Consider the following 23,650-nt stretch of genomic DNA (forward strand, 5'->3'; position numbering starts at 1 on the left):
AGAATAAATGGGGCATAGAATATAGTGCAACAAGTTTCTTATTCGATAAGCAGTATCGGAAACAATCCATGTTCAAAGATCTAGTACACACTCGAATGCGGACACAACTTGCATTAAAACCAGGAAAACCTACACCCACAGTTATTCAGCTAGTACAAATAATCGAAAACTTCCTATATGAGGATGATACTAATAAGCAAGCATTTGTATGGACTTTAGAAACCGTGAATCTTGATATGCTCTTTCTTCACAATGCCAGCCTGTAAAAGGAAAAAAAAAAAAGGCATCAGCTACCAATCTCAATAAATGAATGGAAGACAGGTCGTGGAGAAACATGTAATTTCCGGGTATAAGTACCTGAACTAGGAAGGTGGAGACATTTTTACGTTGATCACCTTGAAGTTGAATAACCTGTGGGAATTGTTGGTTAATTAGTGCATACAAGTTAGTTGCAGATATAATAAAAAGGACAATATCTCGGTAACTAATGCATACCTGGCCCAGCTCCGGATCCTGGACTACAGTGCCGTTGCAGCAGAATTCCTTCTTGAGGTCCTTCAGAATCTTGCTGTAGCTGAACTCTTTCTTCAGCCCCTGCACAGTTGTCAGGCTCTTCCTTCCGTTCCGCTGCTGTATGCGGATATGCACATACTCCTTCGACCCAGCACCAGAATCCTCAGCATTTGCCTCAGCAAATGGGTCTATCAACGTTGGAAATAATTAAAATGCCATTCAATTTTATATAGAGCTAACACAATGCAGTTGAAGGACCAGGCAAAGCTGGTACAAATATTTACTACCTACACAAGACTGTTCTCTACACAAAAGCTCACACCATATATATATATATATATATATATATATATATATATATATATATATATAGATCATCTCAATCAGAGTGGCATATAAGCAGTCAAAAGTTCCAGAGGATACTATGTTACCTTGGCATCGTGCAGATGCACAAACACGTGTATGTGTGGCTGTGCAGGACCTTGTGGAGGGGCAAACATGTGAGTTTATATTTTGAAGCAAAAGTAGGACAATAAGTATTTCCTAAGAGGCATGTAGAAGAGAGTTGTCTTCTTTCAAAATAAAGTGGTGCATTTCTCGGACCATTTTACTAATATGTTCCATGCTACTACTCATTCGCAAGGCCAAGCACAGGTTGAACCGTCATTCTAGTATTTGATTTTTATGTAATGTTAATTAGACATCGTGACCTAGATAAGAAGTGAAACTACTTTGTCCTTGACCTTTTTATAAGGAAAGTGCCCCTTAGAGAAACCATTAGTGATAGCACGAAACATAATTTTCATCTCCAAAAGTAACCGAACTATTTAATTGAAAGAAAAAGAAAATACTGTAATGCCATTAAATTATGAAAAGAACATTAACAATTACTATAATAAGAAACATACCAAAGGCAGTAGGAATCTGCACGTCGAGATCAGACATGAACTTTGGCTGTTAAAAGGTGTTGAAACTGTCCGAACTTTTTCTTTGTTTTTGTTTCAATATGACAAAACTGCATGAAAAGTAATCATTACACCCATAATCAAAAACCAAATAATAAAAACAATTCAAAATTAAATATGAATGATTGCATAATTATACTAGTATACATAACTAAGCAGCAAAATATTATATGCCATGACATGCATTGCCACGAACTAACTGCAACGATACCTGTCCATGGCTTAGCTGAATAACCTAATGTTCACTACAACATACATGGAACATGGGACCATAAGCACTAGATTTAGATGGACTGCATCTGCGTATGGAATTGACCTATGCATACAGGCCACTATACGTCGTATTGTTGTTTTGATTGATTGGAACTTGTGAAGGAGACGTCTTTCATCTTTCTTCAGTTAACTATTTGGCAATTTTTGGTTCATATTTTCTAGTGTATAAAAGATATATTTGTTGAGCTTCATCATCAAACAATCCTTGATTACTACATGAGCTATATGACACAGAAAGGAAAAGTCCCAACAACAATTATTCGACCCCAATGACAAGAAAATTTAACAGCTATAACAGCATAGAGCTCAAAATCACAAAGTTCCTCTCTTTTCCAGCTCACAATAAGATCGGCGGTTTGCGAAGATAACGACGTTACAGAACCAATTAATAGCCATATCAGACGATATCTTTTACCACTGGATGAGCCAAACCATAAAAATAAAGCTAAGCGCAATCAACAAAAGATCATCATAGATCTAAGAACAACAAACCCTAGTCATCAAAAGATGGACAAAGAGAACCGGAAAATATTCCCCAGATGAAACCGGGAGCAAGGGATCAACAAATGAAGACCTAATTAGTAGAAACTAAAGAGAGGACGAAGAGAGATATACCTTTTCTAGAGGCGGATAGGATTTTCCCCAAATCCAAGCGGTGGAAGCGTTTACTTTGTTCTCTTCCTTCTGATTTATTTATAGACAAAACGAACCGCCAATCCGAACGCAAATTCCATCTACCCGACATCAGCACCGTCCATCATAAGATCGCATACGGTCGAGAATCAATCATCCATTGGACGGTCGACATTTTCTATTCGATTTGGGGTAAGTCTTCCGAAGTGGAAATGGGAATAGGAATAACTAATGGCGACCGCACACGTGGCGGCGAATAATTATGAGCACGTGACTGCGCCAGAAAAAGGAAAGGAATGGAAATCCGCGTTCGCTTTTTGGCTCGTTTTCTTCCTCAGGGTCGGGTCCTCCGCCGTCCTCCTTACTTCGTTGGCCTTCCTCAGCAAATTATGCGGTAATAGTAGTACCGACGAGCGCGGTGAACTAGTGGAAGGTTTCCAGATTCGCGGGGAGTTTTCTAATTCAATGGACGAATGGGGAATATTCGGTCAGAACTTATATAGGAATATCTTTCTTGTGTCATTTCACTCGTTGGCAAGGAATTTGGTAAAACTGCTTAATTATTAGGTGTTATATGCAAAATGCCAAAGCTTGTAAAAAATCTGCGATACCGGAAATTAGAAGTATAATTATTCGGGAAACTTATCCATCCAAGACTGCAAGGAATCATCCAGCAAAAGATTGAAGAACTTTCTATTGAGGAGATCGCATTCCAACGGATGTTCACAGAGTCACCACCTCCAGACCACAGGAAAGAGAAGGTTAAAAGGCAATACCCGGGAAGAACTCTTTTGTTGCTCTCTAAATTGGACAGGAAACATAGCAAAGAGAAGCGATCTGGAACTCATCAGAATAATTTGCAAACTGGAGGAAGGTGTACAAATTCTAGTGAAGGAGAAGTTTTATAATGCAGGTAGCACTGAGTTGAATCGTATTCCAATTTCAAAGAGAGCATTTTGCATTTATAAGTAGATTCACATAAGCTTATATGAAATTACCTCTCGGTAAGAACAAGTGTGCCCCAGTAGGCTTTTCAAAGAAGCATTTCAGTTATTTACACTAGGGTTCTTTGGTGATGATTTCTTTACCAATGTTTTTCTCCGGTCAGAGAATTATTAGTAAGCATAACAAAAAGAAAATTATCTATCTAAAACTGTAAGAAATCATCCAGCACAATGATGGTCGTGACCGTCGATACAAGAGGATAAATACATGCCGCAGCACTTAATGGTCGTGACTGTCGATACAAGACGATAAGTATATGCCGCAGCACTTAATGACCGTGCCTTGAGGAAGTGAAAAACTGATTCTGAATCTTTCAACTTAACCCTCGGTTTCAAGTAATTTGCCTGCTGCTGCTCTATAATTCCCTTCTCGCATCCTTCAACTTACCTCTACTTCCTAGTAACTACAATTGAGTTTTGTTCAAATCCACTTGTAGTGTGTTTTCCTCATTACGACTGTGCAATACCAAATCAGCTACTATGCCAAGTGCAACAGAATGAAGCAGTATATAATTTCCTTGAGGAGCATCAGTTAAATAAGTCCCAGAAAAAAGTGCCACGAGACGAGGAACTATTTTCACTAACTAATAGCTTTCTAGTTTCTCCATACGAGTAAATTGGTGTGAGCAAACGAGCAGCATCTACAATATTTGTTAAGGAAGAGAAATATGGATATGATCAATTCTGGTTTCGACAAGAAAAGGTGATTTTATTAACACACGGCAAGCATTATTAGTGTGGAATAGCATTCTCATCATCTACTCGACAAGATAACGGCAGATATTTCTACATTATCAGCCATACAATGTTAATATAAAGAATAGAGCCATTGTCATTGCAATATGGGAACTTCTAAATCTGTATAAATGTCACAAATAGATACAACCATCAGTTGGGCAAGAAGGAGAGATCATAAATATTAATGAGATGATATACATCTTCCGTTCAGAATCCACAGTTGGTTTCTCATAGACATTAAAGCAAACACCTGCACCGATAGCTTCTATCATGTAATCCATGCTTACAAATAGACACATATGGGAATGAATCATACATCACCCACCAAAAATAAAAGACTTCCCGATCAAAGAAAATAAAAAGCGAGATAGATATCAGATACAATACCGAACTATATAAGAGCCTCAGCACCGGCAACAATCTCCAAGATTTCCCCTGTAATCTTCGCCTGCCGCTGCCTGTTGTAAGCGGTCGAGAGCGTCTTCTTCAGCTCCACGGCATTGTCTGACGCGTTGCTCATCGCGCTCATTCTGGCCGCGAGCTCGCTCGCCAGTGACTCCTGCAGCGCCCTCAGGATCTGGCTGTTGAGGTAGAGCGGGAGAAGGGCATCCAAGATCTGAACTGGATCCTGCTCAAACTGCAAGATTGGGGAGAAGGACGGCGTTGGCGTTCGCACGGTCTCCCGCTCGACGGTGAGCTTCCCTTCCCTCGTCGTGAGGCGGAAGAGCTCGTCCTCGGCAGCGTCGACGCAAACGCCATTGATGTCGCAGATCTCCCCCTTCGGGGAGAGGGGGAGGAGAGTGTGGATGACGGGGTCGGACTTGACGAGGGAGACGAACTTGGTATAGAGGAGCTCGACCTTATCGACCTCCTCGGATATGAAGAGGGAGAAGACGTCGTCGGCGATGGCCTGGGCGTCCTTGGCATTGGGGAGGCTGCCGCCCTCAAGGAACCGATCGACGGGGATCTGCGGCCGCCGCTGGAAGTAGCTGTTGCCCTTCTTGCCGACGCTGATGATGGTGTAGTCGAGGCCGAGGGACGTCAAATCCTTGATGCGAGACTCGGCTTTCTTGATGATGGCGTTGTTAAACCCTCCGCAGAGGCCGCGGTCGCCGGTGACGACGACGAGGGCGATCTTCTTGACGGGGCGAACGCTGGTGAGGGGAACATCGACATCATCTGTCTGGAGCTGCTCATTGATGTTGTAAAGAACCTCGACGAGCGTTTCCGAGAAGGGGCGGCCGCTGACCACAGCCTCCTGTGCGCGCCGCACTTTAGCGGCGGCCACGAGCTTCATCGCCTCCGTGATCTTCTGGGTGTTCTTGACGGAGTCGATGCGCTCGCGGAGATCGCGAAGGCTGCATCGGATCGGGGACGACGGCAAGGTCGAGCGGGAGGAAGGGGAAGAGGAGGAAGGGAGGAGGCGGGAGGGGGCGAGGAAGGAGCGAGAAGAGAGAGAGTCGGCGGGTGCCCACATGGCGAGATTGGCGCAGGAGGACATTTCTTTTCCCCTAATTGGCAATGTGGGACAATTGAAGAGGGGGAGAAGCTTTCTTTGTGAATGGATGCTTAAAGATGGATAGCTTGAAGGAGGAGCGAACGAGAGGTGGAGGGAAGGGGAAGAGGGAAGAGAGGTGGGGTTTTGGATTGGGTTGGGGATAAGGGGAGTGTGACCGTTGGGACGCCGTGGGTTGAGGATTACGGATTACCACCCCTACCTTTCTTTTAACTTTTAATTTTTAATTTTTAATTTTTAATTTTTAATTTTGTTCAGGGTATGGGTAATTATCAGGCCCATTGTTGGCCCAACATTAGAAATTGGCCCAATAGCTCTCGATAGTTAGTTACTCGTTCAGTTATACAAAGTTCGGTACTGAGTCAATATTCTCGTGAACAGGAAACACTTCAGACCCAGTGAGCACCAGAGATGAACGCTATCACACAACCTCCAAACGAAGGAGAGGATTCTGCAGGAGATGAGATTAATGGTGATGCGGAAGAGAATGAAGTTTGCGCCTCTGCTGATCGGAGGAGTTTGCGGTATTCATCGAGTAAGATCATGGCAGAGGCTATCAGAATTGGCGTTAGCAAAGTATGGAAGTGCAGAATTCCAATCCCGCATTGCTGCGGTCTATTCTCTGATCTACCGATGACTGTTCCACGAACAAGAGTTTATCAAGTGTGGCCTGGAAAAAATGTAAGTTATAAGTTTGGTTGATTTTGCTCATTCATTTAAGTTTTGGATTTCTTTCTTCGAGAGATTAAGATTTTGTGATATCTCTTACCTGATGCAGGTGTTTTTCTTCAGAGGTCGCATGATCTGCGGCCCTGATCCACGCGGTTTCATCTTGACGGCAATTTCCATTGTTCTTTCAGACTGGATTTTCTGTGCCTACATAAGTGATGCTCCAAATGAACATTCCCACTTGACAGCTACCCTGTCCATAATATTAACAGTAATGGTTAGTGTAAATATTTGTCACAAGTATATTATCAAACATAGATATCGAAGTAAAAACTTACTAACTAAGGTCTCCTCAGCAGGTTATCACTAACTTGGTCTTGGCTGGCACAAAAGACCCTGGAGTTGTTCCAAGGAATAACAAGTCTCCACTGGCAGAAGTTGGTACCAGTATAGGGACTAGGAGCAGGAGGATTAGCATTGATGGCATTCAAATGAAGGTCAAATATTGCAGGATCTGTAAGATTTTTCGGCCACCACGGAGTTGCCATTGCAGTGTCTGCGACAATTGTGTAGAGAAGTTTGATCACCATTGCCCTTGGATTGGCCAATGCATAGGATTGGTATGATCAAACACTTGTCTACCTACTCCTGATGAACAACATGTTGATTTGGATAAGAATTTGCTGACATATTCCTCATCTGCAGCGTAATTATCGCTACTACATGATGTTCGTGTTCTCGACACTCATGTTTTTCACATACATATTTTCCTTCTCATTATGGAGAATTAGGAGGAAAATGGCAAAGACTGGTGAAGGGATCTTCAGAATACTACTGGGATGTGCGCCTGAAACATTTGCACTGGCATTGTTTAGCTTTATGGCAATCTGGTTTCTTGGAGGTCTTCTGGTCTTTCATGTCTATCTTATGACTTTAAACCAGGTAGGCTTTGTTACTATCTCCATATCTTTCCTGTAGTATTTTTATCACACTAGCTAGTATTTTGTGTTCATGCAACTCCCATATAGCTCTGTTATCTTTAATTTACACTACATGGCTTTGTTTTGGTTGATCAATAAGGTGGATTTATTTAAGAATAGACTCCCTCCTTATTGGTGAGTAGAAGTTCTGACATATCTCCATTTATCCTCCATCTTTTCTTTTCTTCTGCAGACAGCGCGAGAGAATTTCAAACGACGATATCTGAATTCTCCTAATCCTTATGACAAGGGAGCACTCAGAAATATAAGGGAGGCCTTGTTCACCAGATTGCCACCTTCCAGTGTCAACTTCAGAGCTATTGTTGAACCCAACTGGGATTCAATAATAAGAGCACTCATGAACTCTTCAAAGGAAATGGGCACAGAAAACAGTACCATGTTGCACAGTGATAATAATGAGAGGAGGAGATCACCAAAAAATAGCTTTTCGGAAAAACAGTCGATGTAATGGTGTCACTGCTTATATATTGAATGATCTTTCTTTGAATACTTTATTGTCTTGAGCTTGTTTAGTTTTGTTTGTCATCTTGCTCCACGGACATTAAATCATGGAGATATATACCCTATCTGGAGGCCTCAATGTAAAAGAGACAGCTAAGTTAATGAACATGATGTACTTAATTGTAGTCTTAAGGCCTATTATTGCCTAACCTTTTTTTTTATGGCCTATCTTGAACTCTTGGCCATGAAAATTTTAGAAAGTAGACAGGTTATTGTAGCACTTTGGTTATAAATTGGAAATATTTTATCGCCAAACAGTATCAATCTGTCATCACTATAGGCTACCATGTAATGCCCCATTAAATCTAGAGATTCTACACAGAGGATAAGATATATCACTATTTTACAGTGAACTGCATACATTTCATCTGCATAAACTTAAAAAGCAACAGAGTCACAATCCACAATCAAATCATTTGAGATCTAGTCTAGATGCTCCTATGTCTTATAGCCTTAGATCATGTCTTGACATCAAAGCTTACGAATTAAGTTATTCATTAGCTTAACAGTTGGTGATTTGATTTGATAGAGACGGATTATTTTTAAGATAAAGTTGGACTATGCTGCACCTCAAAACTTGTAGATATTTACATACAATGGTTAATAGGTTTATTCAGCATGTTGATAACTTGTCCTGGTTTTATATGATGTCAATTTGTAATGACAGATTCGCTAACTTTTGGTGGTAGTAAATAAATCTTCTCCCGTTACGTCTACTCTTGAGACTCCATCAGATCTATGGTGCTAACTTTCGAATGAAATGGAATATCTTTTGTTGTTTGTTTTATAACCAATAGACACTTTTTGTTTCTGAAAGGTAGGTAGTTCATGCTGATATGGAGGAAGCTTTTCTACATTAAATGTGTGCATATGAGGAGAATTCATACTTTTTCATGATCAATTGCTGCGTAAGGCTGCTATATGATTGCATCATGTAGCGATTCGCTTTATTTATCAAAAAGAGCATCGTGTCTTCCACAGAGCTCAGAATGTTTCATTTATAATTCTTAGATGTTAGCCCCAGTTTAAAAACCATGGGCTTCTTCCAGATCTTGCTATCAAATTGCTACTGGTTTCCAAATTGGAGACTGCCTCATGGAGGTGTCTTGGAATGACAAAGGAAGCCACTAATAAATAGTGTGTCCTCCAATTATATGAGGGTGACATGAGGGTATATCAGCACATAGTATCATGACAACATTAAGATTGTCCCATTAGAGTAGTAATGTGTCGGAAAAGGACGGTAAGTAACAACATTTGGAAGACATAAGTGCATGTTGACATTATTTAGTCTGCATTTTGTCGAGAGGATCTCTGGAAAGATACTCTGATTTACTAATGCGCTTGTGGGACAAATTTGCGGCAAAATTCATCAAAACAAGGAGAATTCCTCGACGAGAATCTTATCTTATGACGAAGAATAGAGAAAACTGAGTATAACTTTAAATCTAATATCGCCTTACTGCTAATCCAGACATTCTGTAATCGTATCAGTGTTAGATTTGTGGAAATTGCCATTAGCACACCTAGTACTGCTTTATCAATTCCACAATCCTGTTTCATGTTATAATTCTTATTTTAGCTATATATTATTGGACAGAACTTTTAGCGAAAACAATTTAAATGATTTGAGTAATTGCTAGAAGGCAGGGAGCAGATGACTGAGATCTTGTCTAGTTCCTCATGGAAAGTTTGGTCTTTTGTACTAGACTACCAATTATAACCAATCTAGATCCTGATAAAAAAATATCTAGCCTACTCTCTTTTTAAAATAATCTCGAACTCTTAGGATGTTGGGACATTGGAACAACCCTCCCAGCTCTTGCATCTAGGCTGCACCAACCACTCCATTATGTCATTGGAATAAACCTCTTCTTCTCCCTAACTTGCCTACATTCTCCCATGAGAGATACAATTTCTCTAGACAAAAACCACCAGGGCCCTCAACGATTATTTCTTGATTTGTTAGTTTATTAAATATAGATCATTGACATGTAGTACACCATTTATTTATCTTTTCTCCTCAGGCATTGTGCTACAGTGATCTAAAGTGGGATTTGGATAGAGGATGATGGCATGGTTGGAAGATTGGATAGAAAAGTTAGGCGATGGAGCACTAAACCTAAATCCCACTCTATATCCAATTACTGCACAACCCTGCATCCAATCCTGAGGCAGCCAACCATTGAGACATATAGAGAACTAAATAACTCATGCAACAGCAATGGACGGTTGCTAGCCTATTGTGGGAATGACATCGGTTTGGTTGGTTGATCCACCAGAAGTGGTTGCAGCCATAATTAAAGTGCAAAGGCTACAACGTTTTCTGGATCCTAGAACATAAAAACAACATCAAGTTGGCAATATTTTCCCTACCTCAGCTAAGTGGGAGGTCCTTTTCTTGCCACACTTGTAGTTACTCTATGATTAGTGCAACAACTTCTGAGAGCTCTGATGCAACCATATCAACAGGGGGGAGAGGAGCGTTTATGACAACAAGCAGGAAGCCAAACAAGAAAATTGAAGCAGATAACAATAAACATAGTTTTAATTCACTGCATTGAAGTATTCATAATTTCTTGTACTCCCTCCTTTGCAGCAGCAATGGAGTAGCAGTAGCAGGTGTTTACAACCATATCTTCCAGCACAAAAAGAAGTAGTAGTTACCATTTCCCCATACCCAGTAACAGAACTCACTGTTTACCAGACCAAAATGTCAGTGCTGCCAGCCAAAACCAAACAAAATAGAGAGAGAGAGAGAGAGAGAGAGAGAGAGAGAGAGAGAGAGAGAGAGAGAGAGAGAGAGAGAGAAGCAAAAGCAGCACTGACGACTACTGACTGACATACAACCCCTCAGTGACCACCATTTACAGGATTTTTTTAAAGCATCAGCCAACATTCCACATGAGGCCCAAAAAAGGAAAACAGACATCTTACTCTAAGAAGCCAGTTCTTGTGAGGACTGCATTCCTCACCTTGCTGAGGTCTCTCCCCTTGAGGGTCCTCCCAACCCCTTCGCAAACAGAAAAGGATGAGATCTGGCTCCTTGCCATCTTCCTTGCAAGCCACTCGTGTGGTGGAACCTTGTCACCATCCTCGTCGTCGCCTTCGCCGTCCTCTTCGTCGACGCCGTGATCGTTCTCGTGGTTACTTCTGTAGCTGTAACCCTCAGACGTGTTCTTCTGCTGGTATATTTTGGACCAATCTGGAATATTAACAGGGGCAGATTGCCTCACTCCTCTGCTACTACTGCTCTCTGTGTTGGCATTGGTTCTTGGGATCATTCTTGATCCCGAGGGGAGAAGCCTATGGTTAGAAGAGAAGCTGAAGAGATCTTTAGCTTTTCTAGCATTTGGGCTCCCATCTTTCTTATCACTCACAGCAGCCCAGATCTCCTCTTCCTCAAAATCTTCATCCCCGTACCCATCTGCCATTCCTAACTACTACTAAAGAGAAGCACAACAAAACACCAGTGAAGGATGGCTACTGACCTTTGTTCGGGTATGAAGGCAAGAACTTGGAGACTCTTTAGTGTGGATTCGCTACAAAGTTATCACTTTTCCTCAGAGGATATTCACATTTGGTATCCATCGCATGAGTTTCCTATTTTCCTAAAAGGGAAGAACTTGGGAGCATCCCCGTGTGGGTTTTCTTCAAAGACTCTGTTTCCCTCTTCCAGATATGAAAAGGATGGATTTTGTGATATGGGTTTGCTTTCCAGGTCTCACAGAAATTTCATACGATAGGTATATATATATACACATTGGTGTCCATCACACTATAAGCATATCCTATGATGAAAGGAATGGTCCAAATGAGCTAGCTTTACAGCAACCCCCACTACCCAAAGAATATAAAAAAGAAAGAGGAGCTCCACTGTGGAGGATTTAAGAGATGGGCAAGAGATGGGATGGTTCCCTCTAGAGCACAGAGAAGGAAAGGCTACGGAAGCCTCTGGGAAATATCAATGTGATGGGTGATTTGAGGTGGGTTTCAGCCCATAGAAAGAAAAGTGAGGAGCAAGCAAAGAACCCATCTTGACTCGTTAGTAGAGGAATTCAAGCCAATCGAAGACCTGGAAGTACCGGATGGGAGAGAGAAGAAAAGGTGAATGGAGAAAGGTGGAGAAAGAGTATTGGAGAGCTGGGTACGAACTCAATCCGTACCACTTCAATAGAGCCAGAGCTATGGTCACTTCCTTTAGGAACCCAAGGAGGTTAAGAGATAAGAGAGAGCGAAGAAAGAACTCATTTTTATCATTGTTTACTTGCGCTGGCGCGCTCTCTCTCTCTCTCTCTCTCTTCCTCAGGTGTTATTATGGGAGATTGGGAATAGATATATAGAGCTCTTCTCCCTCTCTCTCCCTCTCTCTCCCTCCAATGGCTTTGTCTCTTTGTTCCCAGTTGCCTTGTTCCTGCTCTGAAACGGAAGATTGATGAGTACATCACCTCATCATTTATTTGAACTCCACTTCTTTCATCTGTCTACTTGGGCAGGCATCCTTGGATATGCAGCCAATGATAGCATGCCAAGTACCTCAATTATAGAGAATTCCTGCGTCCGCGTTGCACACTATCTTCTCTCGAATAGCTTGGGAGGAGGAAAGCTTCGAACCAATCTGTGACAGGGTGGCGACATCGGAGGGATGTGCTCATAGGAATCCCTATAGGGATGCCGTATCTAACTATGGAGATGGGTGAACCGATGTGCCTATGCTTCAAACATTTTATGCGGGCATATAATGGTTGGAAGTTTGAGTTGGATTATTGGTTGCTCCATAAAAGAGATTGGATAGTTGATGGTGAGTTTTGTCTCTTTTCAACGAGCGAATCCTCTCCAAAATTATTTTGTTTCAATCCTTCGCAGATCAAACATGGCCACACAAATGCGACTGTGTTTAGCTCCAAGTAATAGTTAAATTTTAGTTAAATGTTTTTTAACTGTTTTACTTTTAACTACTGCCTAATTTCCCGGCCAAGCAAGCGTGTCCAACTATCCAAACTGCAGCATGATCCAACCTTGATCATATGGATTAGCATCCAAAGCAGTCTACATGTCACTGTTAACAAGGCCATTTAAATGTCAATAATGAAGACTTTAAAACTTACTTTTTGGTGTACAGCTAATGAATGTATGGGTAATACACACATAGAAACGTGATTAATATGTAATGGCTTGTTTATTGTCTTGGGAGACACATACTTATAATGCAGATAGGAGGTTGATAAAGTGGCAGCCAATACGGATAGGTTAATTGATGATCACGATTGTTTAATTCGCATGCAATAATGCGTGTCCATGTGCATGAGGACCGAGCTAATGAAGAACGCTTTCACGTTAAAAAGGTGATTAAAAGCTATAAGATAACAGTCCAAAACCAGATGCATGGATATTAATTACCCTTCCCACCAACCTTCTCTTTTGATTAAGTTACTCAACTCCTCCTTAATGTAATGTAACTTTACTTCCGTGTTTAAGCAACTATGATATAATGATGGCAAATATTTTAATACCTCTTTAAATTTATAATTCTAATATAACTGTTATAATAGCCGATTTTTTTATACCTGGTATTGGTTTCAAAATTACACTACGTAAAAAAAAAAAATTATATTGGTCAAAATGTTTAGTGCGCCTAACTTCCCTTTCATTAAGATTTATCTCTCTTAAAATACAATTATAATACATATAATTATACCTTAAATATAGAAGATATTATTTAATACTAGACAATTTAAATTTCATTCTTTTACATTTATAAAAGATTAATTTTAATTTTATAATTTGATTCTCTATCCCATCCATTATCAAATTTTAGTTTAAATTAATTTTAAACTAATAAGTATATATGTAAATAATTAAAAAATCAATTGAAGAGATAGAATTAATTTAACTTGATATTAATATCCTTATTATGATATATATATATATATGATAAATTATTAAGATAATATAATTATAAAAAAATAACATGTAGGGTAATATATTTAAAAATGAATTATTACTTACTCAATCAATAATATCTTTCTTTTTTTGCATTCTTATATTTTTTAGAATCTTAACCATTACATACCCATAAGTCAAATTGATAAACACACCACAGCACGAAGAAGCACTCTATAATGATAGTCTACTACAAACTGGGATGCAGGCATGCACTGTGGGCAGATACTTTTTTTACTAATGCATCGATTGTACACATTTGATCTCGATTACGTCTACAATTGAATACATCCGGGCTTCGGTGGTCTACAAGGTGGGCTTCTTTGTTTCTACGAAAGTTTAGCCCGTTGGCCCATAGGGAGCCCAGTATAATGGCAACAACTGGCCACATGGCCTGGAGAACATATTATTTAAACAAACAGAGATGAAAACGAAAAAAAGAAAAGGAGAGAAGTAAATTGCATATCAGCACCTACATTTTGATCTTATTGCAAGAAACCTTATCAGAGAGTTGATTTGCAAAGATATCGAGATAAAGTAATGAGAGTGCCGTGGAGATGATATGCAAAGAAGCCCAAAAAGAAAGGAGAGATTGAGAATCCAAATTTGGATTTTGTTAAGAGTCCATATAAGGCAAAAGAGCCCAAATACCCTAATCATGCTATGTTACGCGACTACGCGAGTCTATAAATACCTTTTCCCCCCAAATAATACCAAGCCCAAGCGTCACCATCTCTTTCGTCGTTCTCCTCCCGGTCTAATCTATAGTTCCGTGACGAAGAATTCTCTCTCGAGGCAACCAAATCTACCGATAAAATCTCTGCCTCTGCGAACCGGTGCGTGTTCTTCTTCGATCCCTTTTTTTTATTAGTTCTCGTCTTCGTAATCTTTCGATCGATCCAAGTCCGTCTTTTTCTTTGGCTCTTTTGGTTATCGATTCTCTTGTTGGGTTCTTTGATTTCTTTCACCAAGATGGTGATTTGCTTTGGGTATCGCAGGAAGAGTCGTTCCATGGCGAAAAGTTCCTTCAAGTTGGAGCATCCCCTCGGTTCGTTCTTTGCTTTCTTTTCCTTTTCTTTGATTTCTTTCGCGAAGGAAAGCGTGGAATTTTGAATCTGAGAGGTTTAATTTTATCCCAAAGTTGTAATCTTTTATCTTTGTTTGTTTATCCAGTTAATTATAGGTTGATAATTTCGTTTAATGGGGCTTGTCTGTCTAGAGGGCATAAATAAACTGAATACGAAGATTCACGACTTTTTGTTATTGTATGCAATCCGATAGATAGTTCTTGATCCTTTTACGTTTTATATACCAATAATATGCTCTCGATTGCAGGTATCATGATTAGATTCCTTTTTTATCATGGTGATGTGGAACTCTTTGTTAATGTTACTTGTGTAGTATTAGATACACTAATCATTTATAAAGTCTTAAAGAGTCTGTTTTCACTCGCACACAGAGATATATGAACTCTTGTGTATATAGATGTATATAAATACATTCGGTAAGTAGGAGTAATTCTAGTTTTTCAAAATGATAGGGCAAACATAACGGATGCAAATTAGCTGAGGTGCCTAAGCGCCTATTAATTCTTAGTTCAGTTAGCAATTGATTCTGACAGTAAAGCTCTTAATATGCCTCTTCCATCAGAAGTTGCATGTCCAAAATCCAAACAACCATGTTATGTTCTGTTATGACATTATATATCTACAATTGTTTTTCTATATTTTCATTTAACAGTGCTTGAAACTTTCTTCCATCCTTTTGAAATATTTGATTCTTATTTTCCATTTTTCAGAAAGGAGGCAGGCGGAAGCTGCTCGTATCAGGGAGAAGTACCCAGATAGAATTCCTGTGAGTGCCTAATACGTCTTGTTTTTCTGGATATCATGAGTTTCAATGGATCTCTTATGTGTACTTTCTGCAATACTCCAGGTGATAGTCGAGAAGGCTGAAATGAGTGCTGTACCAAACATTGATAAGAAGAAGTCAGTACATTTTTTGCATATAGAGTCTATATTACATCTCTGGTTTCTGTGTTCTTGTTCAGTTTTTTTTATCTCAATCTAAATATATATCTAAAATTTGTATTTTATGTTTCTAAACAAAACGTTTGTGGCTACATAGGTACCTAGTCCCTGCAGATTTAACTGCTGGGCAGTTTGTTTATATTGTTAGGAAGAGAATTAAGCTTAGTGCAGAAAAGGCCATCTTCATTTTTGTTAAGGACACATTGCCGCCCACAGGTTAGAAATAATTTTACTCATCTTTAGGATTTCTAGATGTTGTGGTATTTAATATTATCATCCTAATTCTGTAATTTATCCTTGCAGCTGCGCTGATGTCCGCAATCTACGAGGAAAACAAAGATGAAGATGGTTTTCTTTACATGACTTACAGTGGCGAGAACACATTTGGTTCCTCTTGAGGCATCATCAGCCATTTCTTTGTAGATAAAAGCAAAGAATTGCAAAATTCTTACATTAGCTGTGTAGGATGTAGAATTACTTGAAACTGGTGTCTGTTTTAGTTTTATGGAGATGTTACATTAGTTTGGTAGTCATGACTATTCTTATATGATGCTACACATTAATTCTTCCTGACAATGCAATTATTGAATTTGACAGTCATTACAAGTGGCTTGAAAGAGTTATATTGATTGTTCAAAGATGATATAAGTAGTATGACTTTTGTGTGCAAGATCTATGAATGGTGTATATGGAATCTTGCATCACTGGTATCCATAAAATATAAACACAAAAAGGGTCACCTCTCGGTGCAAAAGGATGAAAAGAGACTCGTCCTTGCAAAATTGCATACACACAACACAGTTACAGCAAATACTTTTCACATTGTTTGGCAATAGCAAACTATTCAATACAAGCATTCATACAAACATCATTCTCTCATTTAGAGTTCCTCTTCTGGTACTGAGTCTTGATCCATTTGATACCACTGGTGGTTCCACACTTGACCTTCTGTGCTCCCATAATTACAACAGTCTTGGTCTTGCTCAGCCCCGATGAAACCGCGGACTTCTTACCTGTCGTCTTCTCATCCTTCGCCTTGTTCTCTTTGTTCTCGCTGCTGTCACCTATCCCACCGGCACCCCACTGATCTGCCCAGCTTGGGGCATCATCCACAGAACTCATATTCTACAGTTTGAGAGATTGTTCGTCACGTTTTATTTCATGTTATGTTTGGTCACTAAACTATGCCAACTCTCCAAGGAAGTATTTGCCCTATTCATGGAGTTATCTCTACTTCTACATTCTTGGATTAATGGCATAATTGTCTGCAGTTTTATCCTCAAAGCTGCAGAAATGATTAAACAGAGTTCCAAAATGGGCTCTTGTTTGAATCATTTAAGCTACTGAATATAATTACAGATGATAATTATGATTCAAACCTTAATTAATAAATTATTTATGAGCATTTGTATTTCCAGAAAAAATGGTTATAAGCTCATAGCCAAGGAAGAAAGGGGAGTAAAAAGATCTTATACTCTGCTCAGATTAACATATCAAAAAGATCAGGATGAACACGAGATTTAGCCACAAAACTCTTAACACATATGAGGTCTTATGTATCACATATCCATGAAATCACTACAACATATCACCAAAATATAACATCTAACAAAAAGATAAGATAAAATTAAACTCTAGAGAGAGAGATAGAGTGAGAGAGAGAGAGAGAGAGATAAAAGATTTGCAGATACCTCTTTCTCTAGCAATGGATTCAAGGGATTGGAACGGCCTGATAGATGTTGTTAGCCCTGAGATGTGATTAAGAAGAGAGGGGAGGGGAAGAAGGTTGCTTTCATTTTAATAGTACCAAGTGCCAACATGGGTGGCAAGTAGTTGTAATACTCCCCATTGAAGAGGTATCTGTGGGTCCATTTCTACACCAATTCCCTTGCACCCATTTCTGCACCATCTCCATTACAAGTGGGTCCGTATGCCCTAGGATGAGTTCAATTGGTGGTGAATTTTTTCTGGGGTTTGGAAATTGATGGTTGGAATGGAAGGTTAGCTTTTCCTTAGTTTTTTGTTTTATGAGTTGGAGGCATGTGATTGGTTGAGAATTCTTATCTGGCTTGAGAAGTGCCCAACCACTATGCATTACCAGCTCAGCTTATTGTGACATCCTACTCTTTTTTCTTTTCTTTTCTTGTGGAGAAAGTTCTTGTGACATCCTAATTGTCTGAATGCAATAGTAGATCTAACCATCCTTTCGCCAGTATAGGTTGTCTATTTGCTAAAACTATGGATGGATTAGTGAAAGATAATAGAGCCTAAACTATAGTTTTTAAAAGCCAATTTTCCCATGGATAAAATAAACTTCTTGGTTCTTGTAGTAAAAGTTCTAAATTTATCTGCTGCTCTAGATTCAGTCAGTACAGAGAATTGAATATTCTTGGTCTAAAAAATATTATAAAAGAAAGAAAAAGAATGGTATCTTGCTTTATATCTTTCTTTTAGGTTGGATATGATCCATGGGCTAACTTGTCTAGGCTTGGCACTATGTACTTCATTTATCAACAAACTCCAAAGTCCTTTTTTGTTGAACAGTGTGACCTCAGATCTTCTAATCAAATGAAAATTTCAGAAACATAGACTTGATAGAGACTAAAAGATATATTAATACATAAGGGCCATCATCATGGAAGAGTTGCAAGCAAAGAAGCAAACAAAGCTATTTTTCTGGTTCTTCGACTTCCTTGGAAGTAACTGAAGGGGCCTCAAACTTGCTGAAGACCCTGTAAGCTGAGATCAGAGACAAAGCAATGAAGCAGATCAACGCCATGGCATGCAGTACAAGTGACACCATGGATTTGCTGCAGAACTTCCCATAGTAAGAGCACACTTCACTCCATGAAACCTCCCTATCACCCTCATGAGCAAGGTAGAGCACCTCAGCCACTGCAGACCCTGATGTGACCATCAGACATGCTACAACCTGCAAGGAGGAAAATTTCACACATTACACTTGATTTTGCACAGATCCAATTAAGCCCAAATAAAGATTTTTGAGTTTAACCTGGTCTAGGAAAAAGAGGACCCAATCATTATTGTAGAATTTGAAAACTGAGAGGGGGATGGAAGCAATAGCAGACCCAGCAGAAATGGCACTGATCCAAATTAAGTACCTGTGGAATAGTGCATGCATGTTGTAGGAGAGCAACTCAAGGGGGAAAAAAAGAGAGAACTAAATTGGAAGGATGGTTCTTACTTGAAGCCTGATAGATTGCGAAATTCCACCTTCCCATAGGTATCATCTGTCTGTTTGTTGGTGGCCATCACCAGAATGGATGACACAGCAAGGGGGATCACACAGAGCCTGAAGCCTAACTCAAGAAATTTGAAGGTCTGCTGATGGTTTGAAGTGGTGGGTGGATTGTGATCAACTTCACTATGACTCATCTTCCAAGCTCAAGGGGTGGTTCCAGTGAGACTAGAGGCAAAGTGGTGATGATGATCTAAGACAGGAGAGCAGCAGCAGAAGGAGATGCAATCTTTGGAAAGGAACAAAATGTGGAAGACTTGAACAAGTGTGAAGAGTAATTGAGTAAAGCTTTGGCTTCTTTAAACAGTTATGATAGTGCGGTAGGTGGGCATAGACTTTTCAGCATTAATAGTGCATGTTTGTAGTGCCGTCTTCTGAGGGGAAAGTGTTGGTGAGCTGTTTTTACTGGGATTTTTTTTGGCTTGTGCTACGTTCTACCGCAGCACTTGTTGTAACTTGTTCTTGAAAACCATACCCTTTTTTTTTAGAATACTATCTTATCAGCTATTTCATTTAAATACTTCTAGAGAACTTTGAAAATTTATATAATAAATTAGAAAAAGACATATAACTGACAAAGAATTCCACATTTCATGAAGAGAGAGACAAGATGAAGTGGAAAATTAGTACTTCTTGTGTTATTGATATCCATGGATAAGAGTTTGAATGTCACAAATCGCCATACATATGCAAAGAATGTGGTGGGAGAAATGTCTCTCCCTCTCAATCTCTCTACATCTCTCTTGCTTGGGATCTTTTCAAATAGAAAATGGAAAAGTTCCCCTCAACTGAAAGGGATCCAAGTATAATCAATCCTCTTCTGAATCACTATATCTCAACATTCTTACAATAAAAAGGCATAGCTATGGAGTCTACAGATCAGAAGTCTGCACTCCAAAGAGCATTCTCATCTTCGCCACATCGCTTATGTACATCTCTGATCCTTACGACTGACTTGCATATGCCACTACAGCTCCAATCAAATGAGGCAGCACAGATGTTGCCTGCCTGAGCTTCCCATTCACAATCTGTAGATAGGTAGCATTAAAGAAGGCAAAGATTTGCATATGCCACTCTAGAAAAAGATTTGCAAAACAAAGGTAAAACTTTACCAGGTGGAGTACCACAACAAAGTCTACGGTCATCGATGTGCTCCACATCCAATCCAATAAACCAAGATCCCAGTGATACATCTTCATTAGCATACTTGTGGAGGACATGCCTGTGATGAAAAGAAGATAATATGTACCACCATCAGAACATTTTTTTTGTGTGGATGTAACCAGAGAAACTGTGGAGGAAATTAACAAGTTATTATATGGCTTACTGATTGATGGATATATATGTAGCCAAATCTTTTGAGATGGCATAAATCTGACCAGTTGCATGACGAAAATACTTGTTTCCTTCCTCTCCAAATTTCCAGTACTCAGGTTCATAATATCTCACACCCCTGATCAAGGAAATATATGCAAATAAGAACCTGAGGAATACTGCTGCTTGTGTATCCAGATGTACATCATCTATGGAAAGCTTACTTTTGGGCGAGGACAGGACCAGATTTCATGCATCCAACGTAAACACGAGGCTTTGAGCGGTGTCTAGACAAAGTAGTTCCCAGGGTTGCTGAGGGTTGGCAAATGTAGTTTTTAGCATTAAAAAGTAAAGCAAGTACCAGCAGTATAGAGAAGGTTCTGTACCTATATTTACATGTACATCATCGTCGACTTTGATGTAGAAGTCTGCATCCCACATAGAAACAGCTGTAGCAAAGTATATTTTGGTCTTGGTTGATAGTTCAAGATACCCTTCAACATGATCCTGACGGATATAAGAAAGTAGAATAAGTATTTATAAATATCTAAAAGAAAGTTCAATGGCCTATGAAGCTTATTGATGAGGAACAATCACTTCACCAGTTATCATCTACCGAACAACAAAGAGAATGAAAAAGAGATTTAGAACAAATGAATGTTACCAGCTTCATGAAGTCTCCATATTTTCTATCCTCTGTTTCAATTGCCTTGTCCAATATTCCACCTGATGTAGCACTACATGAAGATCTCAACTAATCATATTTAACATTATGACATATAGAGGTGATAGATTCATAGTTCGATTAGATGTACAGAAGGTAAGGAGTAGAAATGCATCTGTGACAGTAGAAAGTTTTTTCTTTTTGACAAAACGTAACAATAGAAAGCAAAAGTGGATAAGCAGCATGATCATCAAGCACACAGATTTCAATAAATCCCCAAAAGAATATACCAAACTATGACAAAGGAGAAAAGGAGAAGTCCTCTCTCTTATGAATATGAATATGATTGAGAAGAGAGAGAATGAAACTTGGGAATGCACCTGGTCATGAAATTACATGTTTTGATGAAAGTGGTTTAAACTCATGCAAACCTGTGACCAATCACGAATCGAATGATAATACCCTTCTCTTCCTCAAGCTTCTTTATCTTTTCACCTGTTTACAATATCAAAAATTTCAAAGAATGCTTAAATTAAGTACAAGACGTAATAACACTCCAAACCTTGAGGCATCCAGGTAGCACGAACTGAATCTCTTCGTTTACGACTGCTAAATGCAGTATTGATGCCTACAACCATTAAATATTTACGTTTTCCAGTTAATTTAGTAGCCTTTACATTATCTGATAATGGAGAACCATCAAGTACGGATTCCTGTGCGGCCCTTGCAGCTGCTAACTCCATTTCTAGATTTGATATTGTTTTATCCAGTGTCCTGCTCACGAAAAGGTTTTATTACTTACCAGTACAGTCTTCTGGAATGACTAGATAATCGAGTTGCAATCAATTGAACCAGTAGTAGATTTGGTTTCAAATCAATGAACTAAAACCTACTGTATAGCATGATGTGTTCTCGAAACTTCATCAGCGATGACCTTATGATCTGGCATCTTGTTAATCTAATTAGATAAAGAAAAGAAAAATAGTCAAAGAGCAATTGAAATACAAAAATGCAAGTACAACATGCTGCTAGCACAATAACACTAATACGTATTGAAAAATCTGCATATATACAAGTATGATTAAGCACACTGTACTAGAATCTAAAGAGTAATCAACCAAGACTGTCCCATCACCAACAATTTGTTCCACAGGATCAAACTTAAACCTACTAAAAAAGTTTAGGAATATTAACAAACTCACACTTTTCAAACTACAATCCTCTGCAAGTAAGTTCATCTTCTCCCCTTCGGTTACGGCACTCTGGATGATGTCTGTCGGTTCAGGCATCATCCACATCCTGTTTTCAGTTTTCAAGATTAGCATGCCAAAATGTAGTACATTCTGCTGAAAAAGAAGCGATGCTTCACTAAAAATCATCCACATCCTGTTTCCAGTTTTCAAGTCAAATGCTTCACATTTTCTACCATCAATAGAAATGATTAACAAAGCTGAAGGAAAACCCAAAAATCAATGCAAGTACTCCGGAAATAATAGCAATACCCCAACTAAGACAACAGAAGGAATCGCACAAATTAAGGGTAGACCAGATCCAAAAACATAATCTTTTAACGAGAAGCAATGAGATCTCGGAGCAAGATAGGCCAAGATGCAGAAGAGGAACAAATTGCACCTGTTGGTGAAGAGGAGACCGAGGCAGAAACTCCCAAGGCAAAGCAAGAAGGTCCATTTCCTCGAAACATTACCTTTACATGAAATCTCTCCGCCGCCTCCGCCTCCACCTCCGCCTCCACCTCCACCTCCGATTCCACCAAACCTTCCTCCTTTGCTCTTAAAACTCATGACTACAATCCTCTTCTACTCCTTTCCTCTCAAACCCCAATAAGAGCAGAGTGCCTCCAATTCCTACTCACCATCTCAAATTCCCAAAGAAACCTCATTTCGAGTGGACAAATGGATAGGAGTCTATACAGGCTTGCAGCAAAGCAATGGAAAAGAGAAGCACTGCTCGATTCGGCAATCGGACATATGGGTCTTCCGCTACTGTCGACAGAGATCGAATTCTGGAAGAGTAAAGATGAAAGGGCTATAAGGTGTGCTCTCTCTCTCTCTCTCTCTCTCTCTCTTGAACACATATGAAAGTTCCAACAGATCCAGTTCCAAAATAGAATGAAACCCTCTCTCTCTCTCTCTCTAGCTCTTTCTATGTTCTCTTTGGGGTAAAGAAAAGAAAAGACTCACCAACCGTGTAGGTTGGCGAAAGTTGGATTACTAATGTACTTCTAAGATAAATTTGTTTACCTTTTGAACGATGATGGTTGTTTTTAGAACCAATTGCTCGAGTTCGCTGGATTGCATTTTTCTGTGGAGCGTGGCACATTCAGATTCTCATTTTACAAATAGAAAAAGATAGTTCCTGTAATATATGTCACGTCAGACACTAATTTCTCAATGATTGGTATAATCGACAAAACATCCTTCAAACTGTCACAAGTGGCAGCCTGGCAAGATAGTAATGCAATAATAGGAAGATTATTGACATTAATAGAGGTAAAACCATTTTACAAGGAAAGGTGATAGGTATTAATCGAGTCATCTTGTCAATTAACATCTTCCTCATGTGTAGTTAGTAGCATGTAAACGGATATTATCAAGTCATTTTCTTAG

At 39.3% G+C, this 23,650-nt stretch overlaps 7 protein-coding genes and 1 long non-coding RNA gene across 12 annotated transcripts; 2 read left to right on the plus strand and 6 right to left on the minus strand.

The window, feature by feature from the left end:
- Positions 1–22: 22 nt before the first annotated feature.
- On the minus strand, positions 23–2,483 carry LOC140802517 (protein translation factor SUI1 homolog). Of its 2 annotated transcripts, none has more exons than XM_073158050.1 (5): positions 2,367–2,483; positions 1,422–1,528; positions 496–701; positions 358–411; positions 23–260 (listed from the first exon to the last, which is right to left on the minus strand). In XM_073158050.1, exons 2-5 carry the CDS (start codon positions 1,456–1,458, stop codon positions 216–218), a joined length of 342 nt encoding a protein of 113 aa, XP_073014151.1. In that variant the 5' UTR covers positions 1,459–1,528; positions 2,367–2,483; the 3' UTR covers positions 23–215. The 2 variants fall into 2 exon arrangements, with proteins under 2 accessions (XP_073014151.1, XP_073014152.1); XM_073158051.1 differs by lacking the exon at positions 2,367–2,483 and adding an exon at positions 2,244–2,299.
- Positions 2,484–4,280: 1,797 nt separating this feature from the next.
- LOC140802514 (ATP synthase gamma chain 1, chloroplastic) lies at positions 4,281–5,847 on the minus strand. Its single transcript, XM_073158048.1, has one exon. It carries the CDS (start codon positions 5,625–5,627, stop codon positions 4,518–4,520), a length of 1,110 nt encoding a protein of 369 aa, XP_073014149.1. The 5' UTR covers positions 5,628–5,847; the 3' UTR covers positions 4,281–4,517.
- On the plus strand, positions 5,810–7,962 carry LOC140802513 (probable protein S-acyltransferase 1). 2 transcript variants are annotated; one of them, XM_073158046.1, is made up of 5 exons: positions 5,810–6,323; positions 6,421–6,588; positions 6,668–6,931; positions 7,017–7,253; positions 7,485–7,962. In XM_073158046.1, exons 1-5 carry the CDS (start codon positions 6,054–6,056, stop codon positions 7,758–7,760), a joined length of 1,215 nt encoding a protein of 404 aa, XP_073014147.1. In that variant the 5' UTR covers positions 5,810–6,053; the 3' UTR covers positions 7,761–7,962. The 2 variants fall into 2 exon arrangements, with proteins under 2 accessions (XP_073014147.1, XP_073014148.1); XM_073158047.1 differs by having other exon boundaries at positions 6,671–6,931.
- Positions 7,963–10,355: 2,393 nt separating this feature from the next.
- On the minus strand, positions 10,356–12,505 carry LOC140802516 (protein S40-6). The gene has a single exon (XM_073158049.1). It carries the CDS (start codon positions 11,245–11,247, stop codon positions 10,747–10,749), a length of 501 nt encoding a protein of 166 aa, XP_073014150.1. The 5' UTR covers positions 11,248–12,505; the 3' UTR covers positions 10,356–10,746.
- Positions 12,506–14,414: 1,909 nt separating this feature from the next.
- Positions 14,415–16,409, plus strand: LOC140802509 (autophagy-related protein 8C-like). 3 transcript variants are annotated; one of them, XM_073158042.1, is made up of 6 exons: positions 14,415–14,592; positions 14,755–14,804; positions 15,555–15,610; positions 15,692–15,744; positions 15,884–16,002; positions 16,090–16,409. In XM_073158042.1, the coding sequence occupies exons 2-6, from the start codon at positions 14,768–14,770 to the stop codon at positions 16,182–16,184; spliced, it is 360 nt and encodes a 119-aa protein (XP_073014143.1). In that variant the 5' UTR covers positions 14,415–14,592; positions 14,755–14,767; the 3' UTR covers positions 16,185–16,409. The 3 variants fall into 3 exon arrangements, with proteins under 3 accessions (XP_073014143.1, XP_073014144.1, XP_073014141.1); XM_073158043.1 differs by lacking the exon at positions 14,415–14,592 and adding an exon at positions 14,599–14,659; XM_073158040.1 differs by lacking the exon at positions 14,415–14,592 and having other exon boundaries at positions 14,666–14,804.
- A 35-nt stretch (positions 16,410–16,444) lies between these two features.
- Positions 16,445–17,606, minus strand: LOC140802510 (uncharacterized). The gene is made up of 2 exons (XR_012111671.1): positions 17,478–17,606; positions 16,445–16,911 (listed from the first exon to the last, which is right to left on the minus strand). It is a non-coding gene; the product is annotated as an uncharacterized lncRNA (long non-coding RNA).
- Positions 17,607–18,361: 755 nt separating this feature from the next.
- Positions 18,362–19,367, minus strand: LOC140802508 (CASP-like protein 2D1). Its single transcript, XM_073158039.1, has 3 exons — positions 18,992–19,367; positions 18,800–18,908; positions 18,362–18,718 (listed from the first exon to the last, which is right to left on the minus strand). The coding sequence occupies exons 1-3, from the start codon at positions 19,180–19,182 to the stop codon at positions 18,455–18,457; spliced, it is 564 nt and encodes a 187-aa protein (XP_073014140.1). The 5' UTR covers positions 19,183–19,367; the 3' UTR covers positions 18,362–18,454.
- A 291-nt stretch (positions 19,368–19,658) lies between these two features.
- On the minus strand, positions 19,659–23,319 carry LOC140802520 (probable beta-1,3-galactosyltransferase 2). The gene is made up of 11 exons (XM_073158055.1): positions 22,656–23,319; positions 22,226–22,322; positions 21,917–21,981; positions 21,586–21,797; positions 21,455–21,518; positions 21,024–21,096; positions 20,746–20,866; positions 20,584–20,671; positions 20,373–20,498; positions 20,158–20,267; positions 19,659–20,073 (listed from the first exon to the last, which is right to left on the minus strand). Exons 1-11 carry the CDS (start codon positions 22,823–22,825, stop codon positions 19,925–19,927), a joined length of 1,275 nt encoding a protein of 424 aa, XP_073014156.1. The 5' UTR covers positions 22,826–23,319; the 3' UTR covers positions 19,659–19,924.
- Between the last annotated feature and the right edge of the window lie 331 nt (positions 23,320–23,650).

The sequence above is a fragment of the Typha latifolia genome, unplaced genomic scaffold (genome assembly GCF_019914945.1).
Source record: "Typha latifolia isolate L0001 unplaced genomic scaffold, TyphaL0001v2 contig_23, whole genome shotgun sequence".
In the NCBI taxonomy this organism is placed as follows: domain Eukaryota; kingdom Viridiplantae; phylum Streptophyta; class Magnoliopsida; order Poales; family Typhaceae; genus Typha; species Typha latifolia.